At 46.3% G+C, this 26,369-nt stretch overlaps 1 protein-coding gene across 3 annotated transcripts in view; it reads right to left on the bottom strand.

Annotated features, from left to right (window-relative positions):
• Positions 1–205: 205 nt before the first annotated feature.
• The window catches only part of CADM2 (cell adhesion molecule 2), an 864,141-nt gene continuing 837,977 nt past the window's right edge, over positions 206–26,369 (bottom strand). For all 3 annotated transcript variants that reach the window (XM_054973275.1, XM_054973277.1, XM_054973276.1), the window contains 2 exons: positions 13,846–13,971; positions 206–2,373 (listed from right to left, as the gene is read on the bottom strand). In XM_054973275.1, the coding sequence (XP_054829250.1) occupies positions 2,255–2,373; positions 13,846–13,971 (245 nt within the window). In that variant the 3' untranslated portion in view covers positions 206–2,254. The remainder of the gene's footprint in view (positions 2,374–13,845; positions 13,972–26,369) is intronic.

Raw genomic sequence — 26,369 nt, 5'->3', positions numbered from 1 at the left:
ACTTTATTCCTTTTTTAGTTTTTTAAAGTATTCTTTGAAAGACATGACTACGTTGTAAACCTATACTACCCTCAATGTGTTTAGAAGTCCCTACCTGATTCTCTCAAACTATCATAACTAGATTAGCATATTATTGCATTTTTTTCCACAGACGATTTGGAGTGAACTGTAAAAACAAGCATGCAATCACATCAATGCAGACGTATTTCTTTAAAATGTCATACTGTATATGATTTATTATGTTAACACTCAACCACATCATATTATTTATGTTCTGTATACTTTGAAAAAGTGCTGCTTGATTGATGGTCTCTCAATTCTTTTTTTGTAGAAATTAACATGGCAAATATTTTCCCTCAACAATAAACAATTTAAAAACTCTACTATTGTCCTTAAAAGGTGTATACTCTTCTGATAAATAATCTGACACAGCACCTTTGATTTCCATTTACTGCGACACGTGATGCCATAATCAAATGCTACCCTCCCTCATTCCCTCCCCCACACAAAAAATAAATCCCCGGAGATAATTCTTTACAATAGGCCATTATGCTTTTAGACTTCACCAGTAATAGCATCCATATAGAAATATTCCTTTTTCTAAGGTGCAGCACTTAGGAGATGAAAGTCTCTGCTGATTTTAATCTTCTAACATGGAACCAATAGGGAAGAGCTCATCTGGTAATGTTTTTATTTTGAGGGGAAAGAAATCAAGCCAATCGTATTACATTATGGTATGTTTAAATCCTGAGGGGTGTTTTTTAAACTGTCATTTTTGCCCCACAGTTTGGGAATGATCTCAGAGAGGTCTTTACTGTAGAGCTAAAAGCATGGCAGAAATTCTCTATCATTCAACGTGACATAAGTTTGTACCTCACAAAATGCATAGACAGGAATTTAATATAAAGAATTAGTCCATTTACCATATACACAAAACATAGAGCTTTTGTTGTAACATTTTTGTTTGTTTGTGTTTTGGCAAATCCAACATAGATAAGCAGCTCTGGAACTGCCAAATTATAAATTGAAAATTTTAGCAACTTAACCATTAATCATTAATGTGGTTGTAATTTAAAACCTGAGGCTGTGCACTGGTTGTTAGCTTAAAACTACCTTTCCATATAACATTGTGCTTCCATTGTATAACAAAGAAAAATTAACTGGAACTAGAAAAAGTCTGCTGCTGAACAGTGCTAGGACATACAGACAAAAAGTACTAATACATGTTATCTACTCAGAATATTAATTTAAGTCATATCTAAAGGGATATAATGGACATTAGAAAATGCTTACTTGTGACTGACTTACCTACAGCCCCAAAGTTAAATATGTATCAAATAATGTTTAATTGGTTTATTATATGCACTATATACAGATACTAAAATGCCTTGTAGTTGTGCCCCATGAACACATCAAATTTGAGTAGGCAGGTGAGCCCATGTGAAGCAAATAAATTAAAATGAAAACAGAAATGATAGTAATAGATATAGAAGTCCTAAGAACCCTAAAAGTAGTAAAAGAGCTGGACAAATGTTTTCAAAATGGAACTATGCAAGTCAGCTCTTCAGATTTTGTACAGATAGACTGCATGGTGTGGTTACTATCCTGGTGGAACTTTAGTACCAATGTTCTGTTAAACAAAAAGGTTGGTTCACACCCCACTCACTATCATTTCCAAACAAACACACAAGAAACTATGCTAGAATGCTCTCCATTGGTGTTTTCTAGGGCATAATATTTCAAAACTAGGCTGATTTTGAATTATAGACATATATAAAACATTCTTTGTAAACCTCTAATCTTCATTGTAATGCTTTTCGTAAGTACATATGGGTCCTCACCTAAAAAACATTTTGCTATGACAATGATTGGTGAAATACTGGTAAGGACCTTGGGGAAAAAACAATGGAAAAAAAGAAACTCTGTATACCATTTAAAAATATATAGAAAAAACTGAACAACATGAACTGAGAAGATGATTAACATTGTTAAGGCTGTATATTCAAGCACTGTATGTTAAGAGAGCAACGGATATGACATTTAGGCCGTAAGAAATGTCCTGCATTATGAATGGTGCCATAATTAAAGAAAAATGCTGTCCACAGCTGATTGTTGGCATAAACTGGCTACTGAAAGCTGTTGTTTACATTACTAAAGGTAGCAAAAGGATGGGAGAAAAGAATGCTGAAGATGGGAGCCAGTTTTCTCCAGCAGTCAGCCTGGTGACTAATACTCAGAGAGCCTAAGTCTGCATCTATATGAAATATTCCTTCTTCTCTTCTGCGTTGACTTGGCTGCCTTCTGCATTGATAATGGCTGTATCTGCATCAGGTGCATCTTCAGCTCCTTTAGCTTCATTTGTTAAATATGTTCCTGTGGGAAACAAGACAATGTTAGTGTTTTGATACCTTGGAGTGCTTTTTTTTCAAATGTGGTTCTATTACAGAGGACTAATTGGTCCTAATGAGGTGTAGTGTAAATGTTGCACAATGATATAGGATGAACAGTATGCCTGATCCTCCAGTTTGGGAAATCAGTAATTGTGATCCACAGCCCTTTAAGGTTACAAATACAAACCACGAGCATAGAAAGGCCACCTAGAACTTGTTGCTGCTACAAATTCATTAACAATAAATGTCTGGGGAAAGACTCCTAATTATTTTGCTGCTTTCTGACAAAGTCAGAAATATTTCTGGCCTCTCAAATTCAACCAAGTAATATACCTTATAATTTCAAAGCTAGCATTTTATGCCAATTAATTTCAATGCAAGAACACTAAATGCAGGCAACTTTTTTCTATTGAGAGACTTAAAGGTGCTTAACATTGGTTGAATTATGCTTTACAATAGTTACGTTAGGTTAATCCACTGCTGTCATTGAAACTTGCCCTGGGAATATTGTGATACCTGAAACACAGCCCTGACATATTTGTGCCAACATATCCACCTGCAGTGCCTCTGCAACCTCCTGGTTTTGTTCTGTTAGCCTGGCACCGCAGTAGGCATTTTCTATTTGTTAGCTGCTAGTGCAGTCCATGCAGTAAAATGTTCATAATAGTCAGTGATGTTGGAAACAGCTAATGTTCACTTAGTGAAAAGTGTTGCTTATTTTGGAACTTGGGCAATGTTTGTTTTCCTCTCAAAGAAGAATATAACACAACTGTTAAGTTTTCACTAGAGATCTCAAATTACTTGTTCCCTTTCTTTGTAAGCTTACTCATTAGATTAAAAGATAGTTGAACAAGCATTCTTTGCAAACCTAGATCAAATGCAGGACTTTTTGTTGAACCAGAACTCCCCAGAACAGCATTCCAGCACCTCTTTAAGATACCCATGTGACTGGTGTCACTTGGATATTTTTAAAATGGCCTGTTTGGGCCATTTAGGGCCTGTTTGGGCCAGGATTGGGCCCAAAACAGACTGGATCGAGCTGCTGCCGGGTGGGGGAGCGTTCCCTCACCTGGCAGTGGCCTGTTCCAGGCCATTTCGGCCCCAATCCAGGCCGTTTTGGCCATTTGGGGCCCATTTAGGGCCCGAAACAGCCAGAATTGGGGCTGAAATGGCCCAGATTGGGCCTGAAATGGCTAGGATCAGGCCAGTGCCAGGAGGGGGAGGGTTCCAGGCTATTTCAGCCCTGATCTGAGCCGTTTTGGTCATTTGGGGCCCATTTAGGGCCTGAAACGGCCGGGATGGAGGCAGAAATGGCCCGGATCGGGGCCAGAATCAGGCCGTTGCCAGGTGGGGGAGGGTTCATCCTCCTGGCAGCAGCCTGTTCCAGGCCGTTTTAGCCCCAATCCGTGCCTTTTGGGGGCCATTGGGGCCCATTGCAGGCCCAAAACAGCCAGGATCGGGCCAGGACCGGGTCTCTGCTGGGTGGTGGAACACTCCCCCCCCCCAGTAGCAGCCCAATCCTGGCCATTTGGGGCCCCTTCCTGCATTTTTGGGCCCAATTCAGGCCCAAAATGGCCAGGATTGGTCCTAAAATGGCCAGGATTGGTCCCAAAATGGCTAGGAGCAGGCCACTGCCAGGCGGGGGAGTCCTTGCTCGTGTGACAGCAGCCTGTTTCAGGGTTATCCAGGCCATTTTGAACCCATTTTGGCCCAATTTTGGCCTGAAGTGCCCCAGATCTGGCAACTGCCAGGTGGGGGAGTGCTCTCCCAAGGCAGAGCAGCCCATTCTGGGCTGATTCTGGCCCAATCCAGGCTGAACTTAGCCTCATCCGGGCCAAATTGGACCCCCTCCATGGAGCACAGGAGCACTCCCAGGCAGCCACGGCCTGTGTGATGACGTCACTTTCTGGAAGTGATGTCATCGTGCAGTCCCGCACATGTAGTTAGAGACGTGCCGCTTCCTCCCAGGAGTTGCCCTGGATGAGAGTTCTCCCACCACTTTCCCCAGAAAAAAATGTATGTTCTGGATCAGATGAAAATGAGAAGTGGCTACTTATTCTTAAAATACCAGACATCTTTAAAACAATATCTATCTGATTAACAGTTTATGGGTTGTTGAGTGTTGTTGAATATACAATAAAATATATTATTTTTGCCACTATAGGTTAAAACCTATACAGTGATAAGGATGAACAGACTCCCTCCCATTTCATTGTCCCAGAATGTCACTATGAACCATATTTTATATCTCTCAAATTCCAGTTAAATGCACACAACTGTAAAATTAATTCCAGAATTGGAAGGCGCACAGTTTGACTCAGTGCATATTTGCATTTTACCTGTATCTACATTTCCAATGTAAAATGTTATTAATGCATTCTATACTTCATTAGGACATTTATTGCATGATGTTTTACTGATGCATGTACTGATGCATGTGCATAACAGTAAAACACCACACACACAAAAATCTTCATACAGTCACACTTATAAGTACATAATGATTCAGGGCTTTTTTCCCAGATTTGTACTAATGCTTATTTGAGCACTGGTAATATATGTCCATTGCGTTCAGCAGACAAGAAACTCCTGGTGGCCCCTGGCCCAAAGGACATCCGTCTGGCCTCAACCAGGGCCAGGGCTTTTTCTGCCCTGGCCCCGGCCTGGTGGAATGCTCTCCTACTGGAGATCTGGGTCCTGTGGGACATGTTACAGTTCTGCAGGGCCTGTAAAATGGAGATGTTCTGCTGGGTCTTTGGCTGAGTGCCAGTGGATGTCCCCCTTCTTCCATCTAAGACCACCACTTTTTCTGGGGCTGCCCTAGGCCATCCACTATGCCCATCTACTATGCCCATATACTGACTCCCAAATAGACATGGGCACGAACCAAAAAAATATAATGATTCTGCAGTTCATGGTTCAGTGCCGACAACAATCCCGAGGTCACGAATCACAATGAACATTTTCCGTTGCCGAACCAGTTCGCGGTTCGCGGTTCATGGGGCGCAGAACGGCTCCCGTGGCACTTAGAAAGCCCATAGTCCCGGGGAGTGTTTTGCAGGCTCTCCTACAGCCATCACCCAAGTTTGGACAAGATTGGTTGTTGTGGGTTTTCCGGGCTGTATTGCCGTGGTCTTGGCATTGTAGTTCCTGACGTTTCGCCAGCAGCTGTGGCTGGCATCTTCAGAGGTGTAGCACCAAAAGACAGAGATCTCTCAGTGTCACAGTGTGGAAAAGGTGTTGGCAGGTCATTTATATCTACTCAGGAGGGGTGGGGTTGAGCTGAGTCATCCTGTAAGAGTTTCCCAGGGTGTGGAATGCTAATGGCGGGAGGCTTCACTGTATCCTGAGCAGGTTCTTTTGCATATGGATTGGTACTTGATGTGCTAATCTTCTCTGCAGGGCTATTGTTGGGGATAGAATGTTTTGTTAGCCTGGTGTTTTTCAGAACTGGAAACCATGCTCTGTTCATTCTTAAGGTTTCTTCTTTCCTGTTGAAGTTTTGCTTATGCTTGTGAATTTCAATGGCTTCCCTGTGCAGTCTGACAAATTAGTTGGAAGTGTTGTCCAGTATTTTGGTGTCCTGGAATAAGATACTGTGCCCTGTTTGTGTTAGGCTATGTTCAGCCACTGCTGATTTTTCAGGTTGTCCAAGTCTGCAGTGTCTTTCATGTTCTTTTATTCTTGTCTGGATGCTACGATTTGTGATCCCGATGTACACTTGTCCACAGCTGCAGGGTATACGGTATACTCCTGCAGAGGTGAGGGGGTCTCTACTGTCTTTTGCTGATCGTAGCATCTGTTGTATTTTTTGGGTGGGTCTGAATACTGCTTGAAGGTTATGCTTTTTCATAAGCTTTCCCATCTGATCAGTAATTCCTTTGATATATGGCAAAAACACTTTTCCTGTAGGAGACTGTTTTTCCTTGGTTGTTTGATTCATCCTGGGTTTGATTGCTCTTCAGATTTCATTTCTGGAGTAGCCATTTGCCTGAAGTGCGTGGTTTAGATGATTAATTACCTCATTGAGAAAGTGCGGCTCACATATCCGTCTTGCACGATCCACTAATGTTTTCATTATGCCTCTTTCCTGTCAGGGGTGGTGATTGGAGTTTTTGTGTAAGTACCGATCAGTGTGAGTTGGTTTCCTGTAGAGCTTGTGACCTAACTGAAAGTTTGCTTTGCGGATGACCAAGGTATCCAGGAATGGGAGTTTTCCCTCGATTTCTTTCTCCATTGTGAATTGTATGTTCAGGTGGATGTTGTTGAGATGATTCAAACTTTGTCAGACTGCACAGGGAAGCCATTGAAATTCACAAGCAGTGGCTGAACATAGCCTAACACAAACAGGGCACAGTATCTTATTCCAGGACACCAAAATACTGGACAACACTTCCAACTAATTTGTCAGACTGCACAGGGAAGCCATTGAAATTCACAAGCATAAGCAAAACTTCAACAGGAAAGAAGAAACCTTAAGAATGAACAGAGCATGGTTTCCAGTTCTGAAAAACACCAGGCTAACAAAACATTCTACACCCGACAATAGCCCTGCGGGGAGAAGATTAGCACATCAAGCACCAATCCATATGCAAAAGAACCTCCTCAGGATACAGTGAAGCCTCCCGCCATTAGCATTCCACACCCTGGGAAACTCTTACAGGATGACTCAGCTCAACCCCACCCCTCCTGAGTAGATATAAATGACCTGCCAACACCTTTTCCACACTGTGACACTGAGAGATCTCTGTCTTTTGGTGCTACACCTCTGAAGATGCCAGCCACAGCTGCTGGCGAAACGTCAGGAACTACAATGCCAAGACCACGGCAATACAGCCCGGAAAACCCACAACAACCATCGTTCTGCGGCCGTGAAAGCCTTCGACAATACATTGGACAAGATTGCAAAACGGATCTTGGAGTTATACCCTCTCCAATCCAAGGCCCCCAGGAAACTCCCACTCGATACAATTAGAGCCACCGGTTGACATTGGCCTAGTGTACAGAAGGTGAGTTCTGACGGTGTCCGCCGGGCCTGGCAGGCACGAAGAGGCAGCGATGAGCCACCTCCCTTTAGGGGGCAGGGGGTCTGGCCACTCACTGGCAGCACCCCCATGTGCCCACCTGCCAGGCCAAAGAGGAGCGTGCTGGTATTCCCGGTGTGGGTGGGAAAGGTCCCGAGGGACCCACTGAGGAACAGTGCGGCGGCAGCCAACAGCACCCACCTTCCTGCCTTGCCAGAAAGGATGGGAGGGAGAGGAGATGTCATTTGGAGGGGAAGTGGGAAGATCCACCAACAGCCATGAAGCCTCCTCCGAAGCTCCCACTGAGCTACTCTGTGGTGGTAGCCAACAGTACCTACCTTCCTGCCTTGCCAGAAAGGATGGGAGTGAGAGGAGATATCGTTTGGAGGGGTAAGTGGGAAGATCCCCCTGCAAAGTGGAGTGTGCTGGTAATCCTGGCACAGGCTGGAAGGAGGGTGATGACGGTGGCCACCGGGCCTAGTGGGCATGGGGAGGTGGCAACGAGCCACCTCCCCTTTAGGGGGCGGGGGTCTGGCTGCTCGCCGGAGACACCCCCATGTGCCCACCTGCCAGGCCAAAGAGGAGCGTGCTGGCATTCCCAGCATGGGATGGAGAGGACATGTCATTCGGACGGGGGCCTGATCCCCCAGCAACCACGGGTCTTCACCCGAGGGTCCCACTGAGGAACAGTGTGGCAGCAGCCGACAGCACCCACCTTCCTGCCTTGTTGGAAAGGACAGGAGGGAGAGGAGATGTCATTTGGAGGGGAAGTGGGAAGATCCACCAACAGCCGTGAAGCCTCCTCCAAAGCTCCCACTGAGCTAATCTGTGGCAGCAGCCAACAGCACCCATCTTCCTGCCTTCGCTGAAAGTACAGGAGAGAGAGATGTCATTTGGAGGGGTCGGAGTGCTCCAGAGAGGGACAGGTCGAAAGAGGGTCCATGAAGTCAGAAGATCCCAACAGCTGTTAGGCCTCCTCCGAGGATCCCACTGAGGAACTCTGCGGCAGCAGGCAGCATCAACCACCTTCTTGCCTTTGTGGAAAGGATGGAATAGGACAGGACCGGAAAGGTCGTTGGGAAGGGACTGAGTGTTCTGGAGAGGGCGAGGTGAGAAGAGGGACCGTGTACTTGTGTGGGAGAGGAGGGCCGAGCCGGAGGCTTCCTGGCTGCACTGCACAGCGGGAACAGGATGGAGGGACCCCACATCCACCCTGAAGGAGACCACAGACAGCTGTGGCAGAGGCTTGTCCGCTCCCCCTGTGTCACAGTGGAGGCTGTTGCCAGCATCACTCATCTTCCTACCTTCGCAGAAAGGACGTGACTGGTCGTGACAGCATTACTCATTCACCCCTGCCCAGAGGGGACCTCTGCTGCTGTTGGTAGGGGTCACCGTGCTGTGCAATTTTATGTGCAACAGCAGTTGATCTGTCCCTCATGGCCAAAAGTTGAATCATTGTACAGCACCCATCGTTTGGCCTTCACGGAAAGGGTGTGAGGGCGAGGGACGCATTCCCCCTTGCTCAGAGGGGGCAGCAGGTGCCCATGGAAAGGGGGGGTACCATGCAGTGCCATGCTAACACCAGCAACAGCAGCAGACCTGCTCCTCGTGGCAGAAAGCGGCATCAGCTCACTGCACCACACCTTCCTGCCTTCGCGGAAAGGACATGATTGGTCGTAGCGGCATTACCCATTCACCCCTGCCCAGAGGGGACAGCCACTGCTGTTGGCAGGGGCCACCATGACGTACAATTTTATGTGCAACAGTAGTTGATCTGTCCCTTGTGGCCCAAAGCCAAAGCATCATAGAGCACCCACCGTACAGTCTTCATGGAAAGGGTGTGAGGGCAAGGGACCCATTCCCCCCTGCTCAGCAGGGGCAGCAGGTGCCCACGGAAAGGGGGGGGGTATCGTGCGGTGCCACACTAACACTAGCAACAGCTCCTGAGCTGCCCCTCATGTCCAAAAGCAGCAGCGGCAGACCTCTACCACCTTCCTGCCTTCGCGGAAAGGACAAGTGATTGGTTGTGGGTCCCATTCCCCCCATGCACAGAGAGGACAGCAGGTGCGCATGGATAGGGATGCACTGTGCTGCTCAAACCTGTCAGCTCAGCAAATGTGTCTGAGCTGCCCCTCGGGGACCAAAGCAGCGGCAGCAGATAGCACCCACCTTCCTGCCCTCATAGAAAGGGTGGGAGGGACCCATTCCCCCTGCTCAGAGGGGACACCAGGTGCCATGGATGGGGGTACCGTGCGGTGCCACTCTCACATCGGCAACAGCAGCAGAGCTGTTCCTCATGGCCAAAAGCAGCAGCATCTGGCAGCACCACACCTTCCTGCCTTCGTGGAAAGGACGGGATGGGAAAGACAGGAGAGGTTGGGAGGCATCTGAGCAGATCCAGAGAGAAAGAGATGTGAAGAGGGAACGGGAACTTGTCTGGGAGAGGACAACCAGGAGGCCCCAAACAGCCACCGTGTCGAATTGCACAGGCTGCTGTGGCAGAGGCTTGTCCGCCCCTCCTGTGTCGCAGTTGCCAACATCACTCACCTCTCCGCCTTCATGGACAGGAGATGAGTCGAGGGGTCCATTCCCACCATGCTCATTAGGAGCCTAGGATAGTGGGTTCCGTGCTGTGCAACCATATGTGCCACAGCTCCAGAGCTACCCTACGTGCCCAAAAAGGGAGCATCAGAAAACACCCACCTTCCTGCTTTCACAAGAAGGATGGGATGGGCAGGACACATTGTGGGGAGGGGTCATTTGGGCAGCATCCGGAGAGGGAGAGGTTGAAAGAGGGAATGGAAACTTGTCTGGGAGAGGAGGGCAAAGGGCCACCAGCCATGGAAGCAGCCTCAAGAACTGAGGGAGGTTTCAGCCCGCTGTGGACGAGCTGGGCCAGCTACAACCCCAGGGTGGCTCAGAGCCTGGGTAGGTCCAGGTCCAGGGGAGGGTGCCACAGTAGGTTGAGGTTCACCTTGATGAAGGTCAACATGTCCACCAGGTCTGGGTGCAGACGCGCACAGTGGGGACGGAGGAGGTCTCCCAGGTGGGAGAACACCCTCTTGCTCTGCACGCTGGTGGGAGGGCAGGACAGGATGTTGGTAGCGATGATGGACAGGTCTGGCCATCGGTCAGATTTCTTCGCTCAACACTGCAATGGGTTGGCATGGGGGGGGGTCGGTGGGCTCAGAAAGGTACTCGTGCACCATGGCCCCGCTGAGTCCTCCACTGAGAGGGACGCGCCCGCTGTGCAGTGGCCAACCACGCAGCCCACCGACGAGGCCCAGAGATCGAATGTGGCTATTGGGGTGGCTCTTTTCTGGTGTGACTCTCTTCCCACCTCCTCCCTCTCCCCCTCCTCCACCACCTGCCCCTCGCCGCTGCCCAGTTCCTTCTCTCCTGCCCCCTATCTCTGGAAATCTCTATCCCCCTATCCCCTATCTCTGGACCGCTCTGCCACCACACAAATGCCCGCCTCCTGAGCCCTTGACCTCACCCTTTTCAGTGGTACCACCCCCGACCCCAATGGAACTTCCCCCAGGGCGGCCTGCCTGACCCTTCTGCTCCCACCAGCTGCACCCTCAGGGCAAGCCTTCTTGCTTGGGGTGCATTCCAGAGACCCTCCTATCGATCCCGGATCAGACGAGCTGGTGGCCCTTGGTCTCCCCCCGATGGATGTTTCGCTGGCTGAGGACGGAGACCACAGGCTCGGGTGGTGCCTCTTCAGGTGCTGAGTCAGGGCCGTTGATGACAGGTACTTCGGGTCATTGCCCCTGCACACCAGGCCCTCACACACACAGCACTGCACCACGCAGGGGTCAGCAGGAAGAGACTAAAAGTGCCTCCAAACATTGAGGTTGAAACATGGCCCACTAACGGTTCCAGGGAAGGGAGGATGAAGGGTTGCTGCTGGCTGTGACATGGAGCTGGCAATGGAAGGCAGAGTGATGGGTGGACTGTATGCAGGGACAGCACCACTGGTAGTTTGGGATGGGGATGAGCTGGATGTTTCCTCGAACCCCAACCATTCCTCCAAGGATCCCTTGGCCTCTTCCTCCCCCAAAATTTTCAGGAGTTCCTCTACTGCCACCAGCAAGAGCTCTTTGGCCTCCTCCACAGCTGCAACTGGTGATTTTTGGGGAGCAGGAGTCTCTGCTGCTCCAGAGTCCTGCACAGCACTGCTTCCCGTGCTGCAACCGGGACAATCTCTGCACTTCCCCCCACGACCACTCTTGTCCCCCACCCGAAGCCTCATAGTGCCAGCAACCAACAATTGAAGAGAAGAAAGGAGATGACACTGTGAACCCTCAGCCGAGGTGCCCACTGAGCTTGGCCCCAGGGCCTGGCAGCAGCCCTGGCACCAGAGGGATGGAGGGACTAGAGCCCTAGCCCACCACTCCCACAATCCTGACCAGATCAGGCATTAATGTGAGCCCTCAGCAAAGGTGCCCACCAAGCTTGGCCCCAGGGCCTGGCAGCAGTCCTGGCACCAGAGGGAGGGAGGGACTAGAGCCCTAGCCCACCACTCCCACAATCCTGACCAGATCAGGCACTAATGTGAATCCTCAGTTGAGGTGCCCACCGAGCTTGGCCCCAGGGCCTGGCAGCAGCCCTGGCACTAGAGGGAGGGAGGGACTAGAGCCCTAGCCCACCACTCCCACAGACCTGTACAGATCTGCACAGGTCTGTGGCAGTAATGTGAACCCTCAGCCACAATCCTGACCAGATCAAGCACTAATGGGAGCCCTCAGCCGAGGTGCCCACCGAGCTTGGCCCCAGGGCCTGGCAGCAGCCCTGGCACCAGAGGGAAGGAGGGACTAGAGCCCTAGCCCACCACTCCCACAGACCTGGCCCGATCAGGCACTGATCAATAATCAATGTGAGCCCTCAGCTGAGGTGCCCACTGAGCTTGGCCCCAGAGCCAGGCAGCAGCCCTGGAACCAGAGGAGATAGATGCCTATCCCCAAAATCCAAGCTCAATTATACTGTCTCTCTCTCCTCAAAGGCTAGCAAGTAGCAAGCAGCAGCTCTGTCACACTCCACTGCTAGCTGAAAGTGAAACCCAGCCTGGGAGCCCACTGCTATTTATAAGCTGAGGACTCATTGAGAAATGCAGGAGTTTGGCCATCAGAGCTGCCTATCAGGGTTTGCAGGGATGAGATTGGAGTGCCAATGGTTAAAGAACACCCCCCTCCCCCCTCCGGGTGTCTTCTTCCAACTTGTACCCACTTTGCAGCTCCATGGTTGAAGCCCTGCTGATCAAGGTAAGCTGGGCTTCCATTCAGGTTTACAGGGCGACAGAAGGAGTGCAGACAGAGTTCAGGCATTCCCCCGGCTCCGTTAGCAAGGGAATTGATTGATGGCGCCTGACTGTCTGGCTTCCCGAACCACGGCTAAACGCACTGAACCAGGCCTCTTCCAAACGCTGGTTCGTTTGCCGTGGACAATCACAAACCGCCGGATTGTGATCGCGCGATCGCCAATTTCATGGGTTTTTGAAGTTCGTAATGCGGTTCGTGCCCATCTCTACTCCCAAATATTTATTTAAATAGCCTGCGCCTGGACTACTTTAATGACTTTTTAAAGATTATTATTGATTTTATGGTTTTGTGATTAATTCACTGTGTTTTATAAATGTTGTTAGCTGCCCAGAACCCATTTGTGGGGAGGATGGGGTATAAATCAAATCAAATAAATAATAAAATAAATAAATAAATAAAAGAGAAAGGACATAAAACTGCTGATGGGAGTAAAAGTTGTTGCAAAATGTTACATATAGGCCTCTGAACAAAATGTTAGGGGGAAAATACAGAACAATGGAAACTTTCAAATACATTAATTCAGCTTCAGATATAAAAGTTGGAACTCCAAAATTCAGGCGGAAATTTGGATGAGAGGAACTTTGGTAGCATTCCTTCTTGGTGATAAAACTTTAACACATCATTTTAAATAGTCTGGACTTCACCCATTCCATCTGCTTGTCTGGCAAGTTTTTTTAACCCAAATTTGAACAAAACTAGAATTTAATCCTCAGTATTTTTCCTATTGTGACCTTTAACCAACGGTTTATATCTGTTTTTCCTCTGCTCATCTGCCTTTATACAAAAACAGAATAATGAACTAACAAACGTGTTAAACTAAAAAAGCCATCTAGGTCTGCTGCGTGGCATAGCATAGTAACCCAACTGTCTGATTCCCTGAGTCACTGATTCCCTGCATGACCTTGGGCAAATTGCTAGACATTATTTTGCCACAGTTAATCCAACTGTAAAATTGGGTAAAATCCAGGACCTTGCTAAAAACCTGAGGCTACATCATCTGAGCTGAGTTTTCCTGGGGTGAAGGAAAGAGAAAAAGTGTGGCAGGCAAAAGCTAATCACTAGGAAGTATTGCTGTAAAAGGTGACTGCACTTCGATTAAATCTAGCCTACCTTTATGTCTTGCCAGATATCGACCAAGCAGAATTATAGAACATAGCGTGACAAAGACAACTACAGCCACTATGCCTCCTATAAGAGCATGGTCCGGTCCGGTCTGTCCAGCCAAAGCATTGGGGTCTAGGGGGGAAAAGACAGGATGTGTTATTTTTAAAAACTGTGAATTGACATAAAATACAACTGATTAGGTTCAAAACAATTGTTTGAAAAAAATAAAGCTTTAAAAAAATAAGCAGTTATTCCCTCATTTTCCCCATCTTATCAGCCATACATCATTGTTTGTATTCATGAGCCCTGAGGACATGACAGTATAAAAAAAAAAATCTTGCTAGCACAAGTTATTAAGCAAAAAGTGTTTTTGGTTTTGTCTTCATCACTTTACAGCTGAAAATCTGGGCATGGCTATTTATAGAAGCAAAAACAAGGGATTGAGAATTGGGGATCAGATAGAATCAGCAGCAGAGTAGTGTCTGCATAATACATAATTTATAGAGCTGAATCTCAGTGGGGATCCCTTATATATTCTTCTCCTGCCATCCCTATTCTTTTGCACTGGGGAAAAAAAATAAAAGAGAATGAAAGATAAAGTGCAGCTGAGCCAAGCTCCTCTGCAGATGGCTGAGTCTGCATGAATTTGGTCAGATAAATGTAAATGCATCCTTAAAGAACGTCATTCATTCTCAAGTGTTACCGTTGTGAATTCAAAGCAGTTATCTGATTAATGCTGAAGTGGATACATTCAAATTTTTAAAACAATAATCTTATAGGCTTTGGTTTAGGTTATGGGCTCAGAACATTTAAGAGTGCCACTGGATTTAAGCTTGCCACATTGACCATTTTTCTTTCCCGGACCATGTTCTCTGCGGAAGTCTCGAAAAAGGCAGTTACTGAAAACGATGCCACTTAGGGGTCAGTAATTTCTCAGAGTTTCTGATCAATGAAGTAGTAACTTTCAAGTATCAGTTCACCAAAATAAGTGGGAGAGGAAGATTTTTTTAAAAAAAACACACACATCAGTTCTACAAAATCATGCCAGAATCTATCTTTTTATATGACAAAAGGTCTGAGCTAGAAAAATAACAGCAATTCTACCAAGATTAAATATACTAACTGGCCTGCATGCACTGATCCATAGCTATTTCCTTTTCAGGAGTTATATGCTGCAACTCGTTTGGAGATTTCTGTCTGTGTTTGATACTAGAGACACAGAAGTTATATACAAGGGGGCTAATCTTTAGTGAAAAAGTAAGACACCTTTAAAAAATGCTTTGTGAAAATATTGAACACTAACGCAAACAGAAAGAGACAAAACTAACCTTTCTCTCACTCACATATGCCATCTTAGGGCCAAACTATTTATTTGCATTATTCAATAAAATTCAGATTCTGCTTTTTGGTAGAGTACTGATAACATAATGCTGAACTTTCAGGTATCTTGGTATGGGTTTAGGTTTATTTATTTATTTCCCCAGAATTCTGGATGTTGGAGTCTGTTGTTTCCTATGGGGGAATAGAGGATCTTTCTGCAGGTCTGGAGCAAGTGTTTTAAAGTAAATTATACTCACATTTGCAGGGATCTATGTATAAGTTGGAAGAGAATTGGACAAAAGGGTCTGAATATACAGAACCGTGAACAAAGTGCCTCCTTAGAATCTCCTATTTTGCTAGGCATGTATGGCAAACTTGGCTCTGTCTGGATTCTTTAGATTGACATTTGTTTTATGTGTATTCTCTGGACTGACTTGTTCTGTATGGGTTCTTAGGTTTGACATTGGTTATGTTTGGATATTGTTGGCATCCTTGTCCTGGAGTGAGTGTGGTATTTTCCTCCATAAGAAACAATGGAGACCAGGATGACTGGGAGCCCCTTTGTTCAGGTGTAAAATCAGAGCCCTTTGTCCAATCCTTTTAAACTGGGGGAGCCCTTAGGTGAGAGGGAGCACTTTGTTCCTTGCAAATTTGATTTTTTGTGCTCCAAAAACTCCTTCTCCAGATCCCCAGAAAGATCTCCTATTCCAAGTAAATTTCCCTCCTCCATAATTCTAGTTCCATAATTTTGTTTATTTCCTTCCTAAATATACAGAATGATCCAAAAAAAAGCATTTCTTAGGTATATATTCAGTATGGGAATTTCAGGACGAACACTCCTAATCTTACTATATAATTGAGTAAGCATATTTCAGACAACTCACTTTATATCCTGGTGTGCCACCAGAGGGCGCTGCCATGGAGGGAAGCCTAGGCAAGGCACCATGTCCCTCCAGAAAATATGCCACAGTGGGAAGCCCAGGCCAGGATCAGGATGGGAGCAGGTGACAATGCCCGCCTTCCGCCTTCACCCAGCAGGTATTAGGAGTGGAGCAGGTGACAATGGCCTCACCCTGCCTTAACCCAGCTGGTATTAGGAGTGGAGCAGGTGGCAAGGCCCACCCCCCACCTTAACCCAGTTGGTATTAGAAGCGGAGCAGGTGGCCATGCCCTCTCCCCGCCTTAACCCAGCTGGTATTAGAAACAGAGCAGGTGGCAATGCCTAACACAGCTGGTATCAGCAGCGGAGCGGGTGGCAATGCCCGCTCTCCTTTGAATCAGTTGGGATCAGGAGCAGAGCAGTTGGCAACGCCCACCCTGCAACTTAACCAAGCTGGTATTAGAAGCAGTGCAGGTGGAAATGCCCACTCCTGCCTTAACCCAGTTGGTATTAGGAGTGGAGAAGGTGGCAATGCCCACCTCCCCTTCAGCAGCTGGGATCAAGAGTGGAGCAGGGGGCAATGCATGCCCCCTGCCTTAAACCAGCTCTTATTAGGAGTGGAGCAGATGGCAATGCCCATCCCCACCTTAACCCAGCTGGTATTAGGAGCAGAGAAGGTGGCAATGGCCTTGCCCCGCTTTAACACAGTTAGTATTAGGAGCGGAGCAGGTGGCAAGGCCCACCCCCTGCCTTAACCCAGGTGGCAATGCACTCTCCCTGCCTTAACCCAGCAGGTGTTCAGAGCGGAGAAGGTGGCAAGGCCCACTCCCCACCTTAACCCAGTTGGTATTAGAAGCGGAGCAGGTGGAAATGCCCTCTCTCTGCCTTAACTCAGCTGGTATTAGGAGCAGAGCAGGTGGCAATGCCTAACCCAGCTGGTATCAGCAGCGGAACAGGTGGCAATGCCCTTTGAGTCAGTTAGGATCAGGAGCAGAGCAGTTGGCAATGCCCACCCCACAACTTAACCAAGATGGTATTAGAAGCAGAGCACATGGCAATGCCCACCCCCACTGTAACCCATTTGGTATTAGGAGCAGAGCAGGTGGCAATGCCTAACTCCCCTTCAGCAGCTGGGATCAAGAGTGGAGCAGGTGGCAATGCATGCCCCCTGCCTTAAACCAGTTCTTATTAGTAGCAGAGCACGTGGCAATGCCCATCCTCCACCTTAACCCAGCTGGTATTAGTGGTGGAGCAGGTGGCAATGCCCACCCCCCGCTATCACCCATTTTGGATCAGGAGTGGAGCAGGTGGCAATGGCATCACCCTGCATTAACAAAGTTGGTATTAGGAGCGGAGAAGGTGGCAATGCGTGCCCCCTGTCTTAAACCAGCTCTTATTAGGAGCAGAGCAGATGGCAATGCCCATCCCCACCTTAACTCAGCTGGTATTAGGAGTAGAACAGATGGCAATGCCAACCTTCTGCCTTAACCCAGCTGGTATTAGGAGCTAAGGAAGTGGAATTTTCCCTCCCACCTTAACAAAGCTGTTATAGGAGCAGAGAAGGCGGCAGTGCCCCCCCTTCACCCAGCTGGGATCAGAAGCAGAGCAGGTGGCTTTGCCCACCCACTGCCTTAAGCCAGCAGTTATTAGCAGTGGAGCAAGTGGCAATGCCAACCCCCCCACCTTAACCCAGCTGGGATCAGGAGTGGAGCAGGTGACAATGCCCCCTCCCGCCTTAACCCATCTGGTATTAGGAACGGAGCAGGTGGCAATAACCATCCTCCACCTTAACCCAGCTGGTATTAGGAGTGGAACAGGTGGCAATGCCCGCTCCTGCCTTAACCCAGCTGGTATTAGCAGCGGAGCAGGTGGCAATGCCCACTTCGCACCTTCACCTGGCTGGGATCAGGCGTAGAGCAGGAGGCAATGCCCTTTTCCCCTTCACCCAGCTGGGATAAGGAGCAGAGCAGGGGGCAATGCCTGCTTTCTTCAACCTACCAGATTTAGCCACTGAGCAGGCAGCAATGCCCACCCTGTCTTCACCCTGCTGGAGTCTGGAGCCAAGCATGTAGCAATGCCTGCCCCCCCTTTCAACCTGCCAGCATCAGGAGCAGAGAAGGTGGCAATGCCTGCACCCCCTTCACCCAGCTGGGAGCAGGAGCAGAGCAGGTAGTAAAGCCCGCCACCCACCTTCACCTGTCAGGATCAGGCACAGAGCAGGAGGTAATGCCAGTTCCTCCGTTCACCCAATGGGGAGCAGATGGCAATGCCCACCCCCCACCCCCTTCACCCAGCTGGGATCAGGCTCAGAGCCCATCACCCCTTCACATGGCAAAGATCAGGCAGATCAGGCATGGAGCAGATGACAATGCCCACCCCCCTCCTTCACCAGCTGTAATTGATAATGGAGGAGGAGCAAATGCCTGCCCGCCCGCCCTCCCCTTTGTATTTTGTCCATTGTATTTTTCCCCACAATGGGCTTTGTTGCTAATAGACATTATAAATGTTCAGGACTTTAGTCTGAGTTCCCTGACCCCACTTTCAGACCATCCATGCATACATCAGCTTTTGGAAACACACATGTCCAATGCATGCAAATGCCTAAGAAAGATGGGGACCATGGTTCAGAGGGGAAGTTTGAACACATGAAGCCACCCAATGGGGAAAGGAGTGCCCCTCAGAGATATTTTGGATCAGTGTCTAGAACAGCGAATAGTTCAGCTAATTGAATGCACCTGATGTTGTGCTTAGATTAGGTGGCTCCTCCTCCTGGCTAAAATAAAGGCTGGTGTGGGTGAGAAAAAGGCAAGCAAGCAAAGCCGAACCATGGAGAGCACGCTGGTTTAGTAATCACTTGTCTAGATGTTTTTAGGCGAAGTTAGACTAATTTTATTTTTTCTTGCCATTGCTCTTGTCTTGAGAGTGGCCTCTGTTGTTTTTCTAAACCCTCTCTTGACCTAATAAATAACTATTTTGTCTGTGTCTCGAGTGTCTGACTGTTGTGTGCAAGATCCTCCAGACTAGAAACCTAGAGACCGGGGGGGGGGGGGGTCTCATGTGAAACAGGTGAGGTTTATCCATCTAAGAGGGTGCTTAGAACCCAGGGTAGGGTTAGCAGCACCCAGGACGGGGACCAGAGGGTGTACCTACTCATGACAATCAGTAAAATGGCTCTGAAAGAGTCTAAAGTATCTTCTCCTCGCTGAACCATGGTGCTGATCTGAATTAGGTCTCCAAGCACTTGGAAAATGAGTTACCAGCAACTGACAATGATTAATGATCTGAAAGCTGGGGAAACTAGATGCAACCCTTTGGCCCTTACGGCTATGCACTGTGATTGGGAATCACCATAATAGATAAAATAATCGAAGATAATTCAAATCCCCATATGAATCTTTGCATAGCTTGGCACTTGATAGGGAGATAGAGATCAACATTGGCAAATTTTGAAATTGTCTCGGGACCCTTCGGTTCCATTTACTGTAGAAATGATGTTGTGTGTAGGGTTGTTTTGCTCTTTTTCACTGACCATTCATTCTAAGCATCTATATTATTAGCAGACAATAGTACTAGGGCAATAGTCCAGCCAGCTCACAAATAACAATATATCTTATGTACCACTGAATACTTCCTCTCCTTTTTATTGGAATGGTACAGCACACATTTTTATGTTCTGCTAGACCTAATCCCCCAACCCACACCAGCAAATCTTGGGCAGTCAAAACAGCAATTGTATCAGTTATAGAGCAGGGATCAAATATCTTTCTCAACTCAGAATAAACCAAGTACACTGACACAAAAACTGAGTCCCATGTAAGTAATCTGAATGCTGGCATTGAGTAGAGAAGGCCACTTTTCTGTTATTCCCACCCTGTCTGCTGCCTGGGATGTCTTTAGCCTCTTTGGATGGCATGAATTAATTTCCTCTTTGTATATTGTAGAAGAAGATGCCCAACCCTGGGCAGCAACCCCTAGCCCTGCAGCTGACTCAAACACCTCCTGCAGCTGCACAGGCAGTTCAATCTGAGCCAGGCCCACTGGAGCGCACACCTGTTATTGTCATTCACTGACTATTGTCATTCAGCTTCTGTAATCATTCACTCTCGAAGATATAAGGACAGATGGACTCATGTTTAGAGATGGGCATGAACCTAAGTATGAACCTAAAAAACCCACGAACCAGCCCGGTTCGGGGGTCGCAAACCAGGGTTTGTGGAAGCTGGTTTCCACAAACTTCCACGAACTGGACTACTGGGTTGTTTGGTTCATATTAAAGGGCCAGTTTAAATGGCCATTTCCCCAGGGGAAATGGCCATTTAAACTTTTCCTGCCACTTGCAAGTGGCAGGTCCCTTTAAACTATCAGCTGGCAGGTAGCGGAGGGGGGTCTTTTTGGCCTCCTCTGCTGCCCTGCGCGGGCAGCAAAGGAGGCCTCCACCACCCCAGCATCCAAGGGAAGGTAAGTGGGGGGAATGGGGCTTGGGGGGGATGAGGGGCTGGGGCTGGGGGGCTGGGGGCTGGTGGTTGGACCGTTTAAAGGGCCCTGCTGCTTGCAAGCAACAGGTCCCTTTAAACTATCAGCTGACAGTCAGCGAGCGGGGGATCCCCCCTGCTGCCTGCCAGCTGATAGTTTAAAGGGTCCTACCTCTTTCAAGTGACAGGAAAGGGCCCTTTAAATGATTAAATGCCCCTTTCCCTGCCAGAAAGGGGCATATAAACCCCATGAACCGGTTCGTAACTGCGTCAGTTCCGTGCCAGTTCGTGGTTTATGGAAACCCCACGAACCATGAACCCCATGGTTTGTTTTTTTTCTGGTTCATGCCCATGTCTACTCATGTTCTAGGTGTATATGAAGAAGTGATCTGTGACTCAAGAAAGCTCATATCCTACCACTGTTTTTGTTAGTCTTATAGGTGCTACTAGACTCTTGCTCTTTTCTATTGCTACAGAATAATATGGCTATCCAGCTTGATCTATCATACAATAATAGTAGGAAAGAAGGCAGTAGGAAAAGATAGGATAATAGGCAGTAGGATAGTAGTATATAAGGCAGTGGTAAAAGAGGAAAACCCAAAATAAGATGGCTAGACTTGGTAAAGGAAGCCACAGCCTCCAGTTTGCAAAATCTGAGCAAGGATATTAATAATAGAATGTTTTGGAGGTCGTTAGTTCATAGTGTTGGCATAAGTTGTAAGTGACTTGATGGCACATAATCAACCATAATCCAAATGACGCTATTCATGTTGCTTATTCAAAATGTTTATCCCTTGCAGATAAAACATCTCTATCATGGAAACCTACCCCACATTAATCTCCTAGTACCCGGAGTCCTGTCTCCCCTTGGATATTTATCCACCCCATCAGTCTCATGGCTATGGTATTTTTGGATGTTGAAAAAGCTTTTGATAATGTCAATTGGTAATTCTTTATTGAACAGATGAAAGAAATGGACTTTGGAACGGGATTTATAAAAGCTATTGAAGCTATATAAAAGAATCAAAAAATAGTTATCAATGATGATTTAACAGATGCTATATGGATAGAAAAAGGGACAAGACAGGGCTGTCCTCTCTCACCATTAATATTTATTCTTATGCTGGAAGTATTGACAAGAGCCATTAGAAAAGATCCCACAATTAAAGGAGCATTGGTCAAAGGCCATAAACATAAGCTGCAAGCATTTGCAGATGACTTATTTATCTTAGAAGAACCTGTAGATCCCTACCGCATCACTCCCAGAAACCTTACCTGAGCAGTGTAGTGGAAATTGCGGAAGAAGGGTGTATTCTGAGGAGATAGTGGTCCTATAGTCCATCCATCTTGCCTAAAGAGAGCTATCTTTGGCCTGTATGTGCCTCCTAGGATGTGCCTGATGCTGATTTTTGCTGATGCAGGCTCTTGCCAGCTGGTGCTGATTCTTGCTGAGGTAAGCTCTGACCTCAAAAAGTGTATATCTTGATTAGGGAAGGACTAGGCAATCAGGCCTTGGATAAGTGCCAGGTGCTTGGCCTTATCAGTTAAGCTTAAATCACCAAGGCCAGCTTGACACTGACTGCATTCCTTAGAATTGGTCCTCTGATCAATCATCCTTCCCTTTAATCAGCCTTTGTTAGGGAGGGTGACAGGACTAGGTGAGCCTATGGACACTTTCATGTATATAAATCTGAGGCAGAGCCAACAAGAATCAGAGCCTCGGCATGGGCTTCACTGCAGAGAGTGCTGTGCAATATCGAGCCAGCAGGAGTTCACTCTTTACTGGCAGCGGGCTCCCAGAAATTGTACAAGAGCATGGAAGCATGGGTGCTATCTTTCTCTTCTCTTTTGTTGTTCTTCCTAGTCTATAGGCGGTTTGTCTTGTATTTTGTATATTATCTCACTGAGCACTGACTTTCTTTATACTGTTTTACGTGTGTAATAAACTTTCTTCCCTCAACATCTGAGAGCTTATTGTGTCCAAATCCCCAAAAGAACCACTGCCCCTTGGTAGAACAAGCAGGCAGCAGGAAAGGTACCAAAAATAAATAATAGCTTGGCCCAGATCCCTATCCCACCACACACAAAGAAAATTCAAGCTCCAATGCAAAATGCCAACAGCAACTGTCTCTCCACTGTCTGCAAAGTCAGAGCTGGGAGCCCCCTCCCCCCTGGTCTTTGCTCCCTTGTAACAAATTTGGAGCTCCACACTTGAAAGGAAGACCTGCCAGCAAGCTAAATTGGGCTTAGATTGGGATTTCCAGGGCAACAGCAGGAGTTCAGACAATCCCTGCCTAAGTTGCCAAGGGAATTCATTGCAGGTGCCAGACTGTCTGGCTTGATGAGCAGCAACAAACTGCAACAAATGAGGCTTGCAAGGACCTCCTGTTCATTTAGAATGGGGCCTCATGAACAGCTTGTTCGTGAACAGCGGATTGGGCTGTTCGTGGCTTTTTTTTGTTCGTATTACTGTTCATGGCCATCTCTAATCATAACACTTGCAATGCAGCCTATGGGGCCCTGGTATATATTAAAAAGGTTAAAAAGGTTAACCTTTGTGGTACTGTTTTGCACTTTGAATGTACTCAGGGGGGCACCCCTGGGGCTAGTGAATAGATACGTATAGCCACAAGAAGAAGGGCTTACTACGTTAAGAACATAAATCAAGCCTAATGATTTTTCAAAAGAAGCTCAAAAAGGAACAAGAAAATTTGTTCATCACATGTATGTGGGTGTGTGTGGACAAATAGATGCAGGAACACATTCCTCATTATCAAGGCAATGATGGAAAAAAGCTCACTCTTCTGCAAATTCAGACTGCCTATGTCAAGAAACTGGCTTAATCTTTGCCTGTTTCTTGGATAAATTTTGATTCAGGCTTCTTGGCCTAGTAAGGCCACTAAAGAAAACTCTGAGAAACTTAGAGTAACTTGGAGCTAGCTGTTCCCAGAGAAATAAGCTTAGATATGATGCTTGCAGAACCTAGGTGTGGATGAGATCATAAAGGACAACCAAAGAAGGAGGTTTGTCCTCTGTCTGCATTCTATCTCATTAGAGCTCAGATGGGGGCTAGTTGCTCTGATCAGCACACATCTCAGCTGCAGAGAGGCACAGTCACATGTCTTAGCAACAACCTGATCACCCTGTAGGATCACTCCATGTTACAGGTGACATGAGATAACAGTGGGATTTTGAGTTAGCATTTTGCCCTTGGCATTCTTGACTTTAACCATTGTGCTCTTTAACTGGCATCTAGTTTGGGGTGTCAACTCTGGACAATTTTGGACCAGCAGTTGGATGTTTACTGGCCTTGGGGATCTGTTCTGTTTGGACTTTGTGGTTTGACTTGACAAGGTAACATCTGAATTATTAGTTAGCCCAAACCTGCTAAATATTTTAGGTTCTAGTGAGGTAGATTTTATTCCCTGTCTTGCACAATTTCTATATATGTAATCTTTTGCAAATTCTTAATAAATACATTAATTATACTCTTGTGTGGTCTTATAGGGTTTTAGGGCTTCAATCTGTATCCCATCTCCTGGCATATTTGGTCCAGCTACCAGTTAACTGTTTTTGTGGAACTCAGTCTGCAAGTGTCCTACCTTGCAGGGCTGACTTCTTGATTAACACCTAATACAGTTAGGGACTTTGTTTACTTGGTCTCTGAGCTTAAAATACAGCAAGAGGAAACTGGTAGAAGTGTTCTACTCTGGGGTGCAAGGATCCTTGCTCTCCAGAAGTGTGTTTTGTTCTTGACACCCCCCACCAGGCCCTGGGGACCAGGGGGTTGTAATGAATACTGGGGACCAGGGGATTGTAATGAATACTGTTTTGGATAGGATCATCATGGGTTCCTCCCATGTTTACTTTAAACACTGCTGTATGTAAATAATTAGTTAGAAAAAATTATCCACTCCTGGTAGTGGAGAGTGCGTTCAAGTCATAGCTGACTTATGGCGACCCCTGGTGGGGTTTTCGTGGCAAGATACACAATTCTTATTTCTTTATTTTTTCTTCTGTCTAATGCTTTATTTCCTGATGTCATCACATAAGCAAATATAATTGGGTAACGTATGTAGTTCTTAGCGAAAGAAAACATTGATAAAATGACCTTTCAGGCTGCAAAATTTAGAAGAAGACTCAAATCAATATGAAAGAGGTGGACCCTTGGATAAAGTGGTTCCATCTTTATGTATTAGTGAGATCGTCGTTTCCATCCATGATTCAGGCAAAGATGCTTCCTCTAACACTATGGTAATCATATTCTTATAGGGTGGGAGAATAACATCTTCTAGAGCTTTATAGTATTCTGCTGGTATTCCATCCGGTCCAGGAGCTTTCCTATTATTTTGTTTTTGCATCACCTCCACTATTTCCATCACTGTAATTGGATCATTAAGGCATTTCTTTTTTTCCTCAGATAGTTTAGGCAGCTCTTGCTTTTGTAGGTAATATTTTTGGTCTTCTCCTGACACTTCTACTTTGCCATATAGTTTGTAAAAAACTTCCACAATTTTCTTTAATTTTTCTTTTTGAGTCTTTTCTCTCTTTGCATCATCATATAGGCAGTGAATCAATCTCTTTTGTCTTTCCTTTCTGAGTTTATAAGCTAGCCAATGCCCTGGTTTATTTGCATGTTCAAAGTAATTTTGTGTGGCAAACTTGATATTCAGTCTCCCCATATGTTCCCTGGAAGTCGCTTCGATCAGCTAATAAGCAGTTGCTGATGGTCCCTGGTCCCAGGGAGGTCAGTCTGGCCTCTACCAGAGCCAGGGTCTTTTCAGTCCTGGCTCCAACCTGGTGGAACTCTCTGTCTGAGGAGACTAGGGCCCGGCAGGATTTGTTATCTTTCCGCTGGGCCTGCGAGATGGAGATGTTCCACCAGGCATTTGGTGGGGGCTAGGCTGTCCTCTTGCCAGCCATACCTCTGAAGACCGTCCACCACTCATGCAGGAGCTCAAAGTGTGACACATATTTATATACGCCATTTGAGAAATTTTATTGCACATGGATAATGTTTTTAAATGTTTATTTATTATTTTAAACTGTATGTTATAAATTGTATGTTGTTACACCACCCTGAATTCTTACTTTTCTTCATTGTTTTTCTGTCTAAGTCTTGGTCAAATACTGCATTAAAATCTCCTAACATATATCTCCTATATATGTCCATATATTCAAATCTTACCAAGACCTCATTTAAGCTGTGATAAAAAAATTTTCTTGATGATCATTTTGTGCATATATCATTACCAGCAGGATCTTCTTCTCCCCAATAAAAATTTCCACCAATAGCGACTAAGAATTATCGACCTATCTCTCTACTTAACTCTGATTATAAAATATTTGCTACAATATTAGCTACAAGACTAAAAAAAGTACTACCAGATATAATACATCAGGACCAGATAGGATTCCTCCCAAAAAGACAATTGAGAAATAATATTAGAACTGCCTTAAATTCGCTAGAATATTTTGAAGCGCATCCTGAAAAGCCGATGGCTATGGTATTTTTGGATGCTGAAAAAGCTTTTGATAATGTCAATTGGCAATTCTTTATTGAACAGATGAAAGAAATGGACTTTGGAACGGGATTTATAAAAGCTATTGAAGCTATATATAAGAAGCAAAAAATAGTTATCAATGATGATTTAACAGATGCTATATGGATAGAAAAAGGGACAAGACAGGGCTGTCCTCTCTCACCATTAATATTTATTCTTATGCTGGAAGTATTGACAAGAGCCATTAGAAAAGATCCCACAATTAAAGGAGCATTGGTCAAAGGCCATAAACATAAGCTGCAAGCATTTGCGGATTACTTATTTATCTTAGAAGAACCTGTGGACTCAATAGAG

This window comes from Eublepharis macularius, chromosome 3 (genome assembly GCF_028583425.1).
Source record: "Eublepharis macularius isolate TG4126 chromosome 3, MPM_Emac_v1.0, whole genome shotgun sequence".
Lineage (NCBI taxonomy): Eukaryota > Metazoa > Chordata > Lepidosauria > Squamata > Eublepharidae > Eublepharis > Eublepharis macularius.
This window is presented reverse-complemented; position numbering and strand designations above follow the sequence as displayed.